This window comes from Lipotes vexillifer, unplaced genomic scaffold, assembly GCF_000442215.2.
Source record: "Lipotes vexillifer unplaced genomic scaffold, Lipotes_vexillifer_v1.1 scaffold384, whole genome shotgun sequence".
Taxonomy (NCBI): Eukaryota; Metazoa; Chordata; class Mammalia; order Artiodactyla; family Lipotidae; genus Lipotes; species Lipotes vexillifer.
Genome location: NW_006793498.1, coordinates 4,189,910 through 4,191,965, shown reverse-complemented (window position 1 = coordinate 4,191,965; position 2,056 = coordinate 4,189,910). Strand labels below are relative to the sequence as shown.

The 2,056-nt window shown below is 43.4% G+C and overlaps 1 protein-coding gene across 1 annotated transcript; it reads right to left on the bottom strand.

Moving 5' to 3' along the window:
• Positions 1–303: 303 nt before the first annotated feature.
• LOC103077499 (eukaryotic translation initiation factor 4E-like) lies at positions 304–1,179 on the bottom strand. The gene is given in 3 exon segments (XM_082931384.1): positions 304–756; positions 758–807; positions 1,008–1,179. Coding segments are annotated over 3 exon segments (675 nt in total).
• Positions 1,180–2,056: the final 877 nt, after the last annotated feature.

Below are 2,056 nucleotides of genomic sequence, written 5' to 3'. Positions count from 1 at the left end.
ATCGTTAATTCTTTTAAGCTATTACAGAGTGGGCCAGGAACACATTTATGGATTCTGGGGACGATGTGTACTGTAATTCTTTGATTGGGATAGTAGACACTCTAGCCAAAATTAAAAAAAAAAAAAATGAACACAGAAGTACAAGACAAAGGCGAATGAGACTTCTCTTATATCTTAGCAACATTTAGATGGAAATCAAATTTAAATGCAGTCCACTCTGCTTTTGAAGAGGCTTTTTGGTTCAGCTCCCAAATCTCCATTGCTTGACGCAGTCTCCTATGAGAATACTCAGAAGGTGTCTTCTTATACAACAAACCTATTTTTAGTGGTGGAGCCGCTCTTAGTAGCTGTGTCTGCGTAGGACTGGTAAACAATCACTGTCTTTGGAGGAAGTCCTAACCTTTCCTTGTATACCCTCCCTATATGTGTAACAGCTTCTCAGTTTTCACATTCAGTAGTCCATATTGCTATTTTATCACCTTTAGCTCTAACATTAACCACAGCTCCACATACATCATCACTGTAGTCATCAAAAGACTCTCCAATAAGGCACAGCAGTGTCTCTAGCCAAAAGCGATGGAGGTCACTTCGTCTCTGCTGTTTGTTCAATGTAATTAGCCATCGTCCTCCTCGTTTGTTTCGCTCATCTTCCCACATAGGCTCAATACCATCCTTAAAAAGTGAGTAGTCACAGCCAGGCATTAAATTACTAGACAACTGGATATGGTTGTACAGAGCCCCAAAGTCTTCAACAGTTATCAAACTTAGAAATCAGCCGAAGGTCTGCTTGCCAAGTTTTGCTTTTATCTTTTGTGTGTGTGTGTGTGTGGTACGCGGGCGTCTCACCGCCGCGGCCCCTCCTGTTGCGGAGCACAGGCTGCGGACGCGCAGGCTCAGCGGCCATGGCTCACGGGCCCAGCCGCTCCGCGGCACGTGGGATCTTCCCGGACCGGGGCACGAACTCGCGTTCCCTGCATCGGCAGGCGGACTCCCAACCACTGCGCCACCAGGGAAGCCCTGCTTTTATCATTTTTTAAAAAACCAGAGTGCCCATCTGTTCTGTAAAGGATGTTTAATATAGTGTTCTGGGTTAGCAACCTCCTGATTAGATTCTGTTTTCTCTTCTTCTGTAGGTGGGGGATTAGGAGTAGGGGTGGTTTCCGGTTCCATAGTCGCCATCTTAGATCGATCTGATCGCACAACCCAGGGACTCCAAGATTTTTAAAAATTTAGTTTGTATTACAGACGGATCTTTATACTTGAAAGGGATCTTCATACTAAATATAAATTAGTGGATATTATCTGTGTATTACTAAGGATGATATGCCTACTAGCAGAGGCTGGTGGGGCACGGGAAAATAGTGGAGTTTGGGTGTCTAAAGAATCTGTAGGAAAGGGTGTGTCACACAGTCATGAGTCTGGAAAGGACTTGGTGAGGTGAGAGTTGGGGTAGAAAAAGTCATGTTCTTATTTTCCTTCCCTAGAAAGGAAAGCATTCCAATGACTTTCCCAACAGCCTGGGGATTACATTTGGTTATTTGTTTGTTTGTTTTGTTTTTTTCAGGAACTGGTATTTATTATCAAAGTCATATTCGATGTCAACAAGATGCCACAACTACAAAAAAAAAGTGTGCACATTGCAATCTCAATGCACACGTACATTTGATTTTATGGCAGGATTCATGTGAAACCTCAAACACGTCTAAACTGTACTGACATCAAAACAGTGAGTGGACAAAACTCCAGGGTCTCACTTAGAGCTCAAGTTGGAGAGTGGAAATTGGGGTTGTTTAAGCCCAGCCTGGGGCCTGAGCTACAGAAACTGGAAAAGGGAATGAGAGAGAGGGGGCTTTGGGCTCTGGCTCTGGCATAGACCAGTTACCTCCTGAAACCTCAATTTCCTCATTTATAAAATGGAAATAACACTTTTTTTGGCTTGAATGAACCATTGAATATAAAGTTTCCTGGAGGAGCGCTTTGCATCAATAAATGCAGGTTTTGTACACATGCATTTGCTTTTTTTTTTTTTTCTGCGGTACGCGGGCCCTCACTGTTG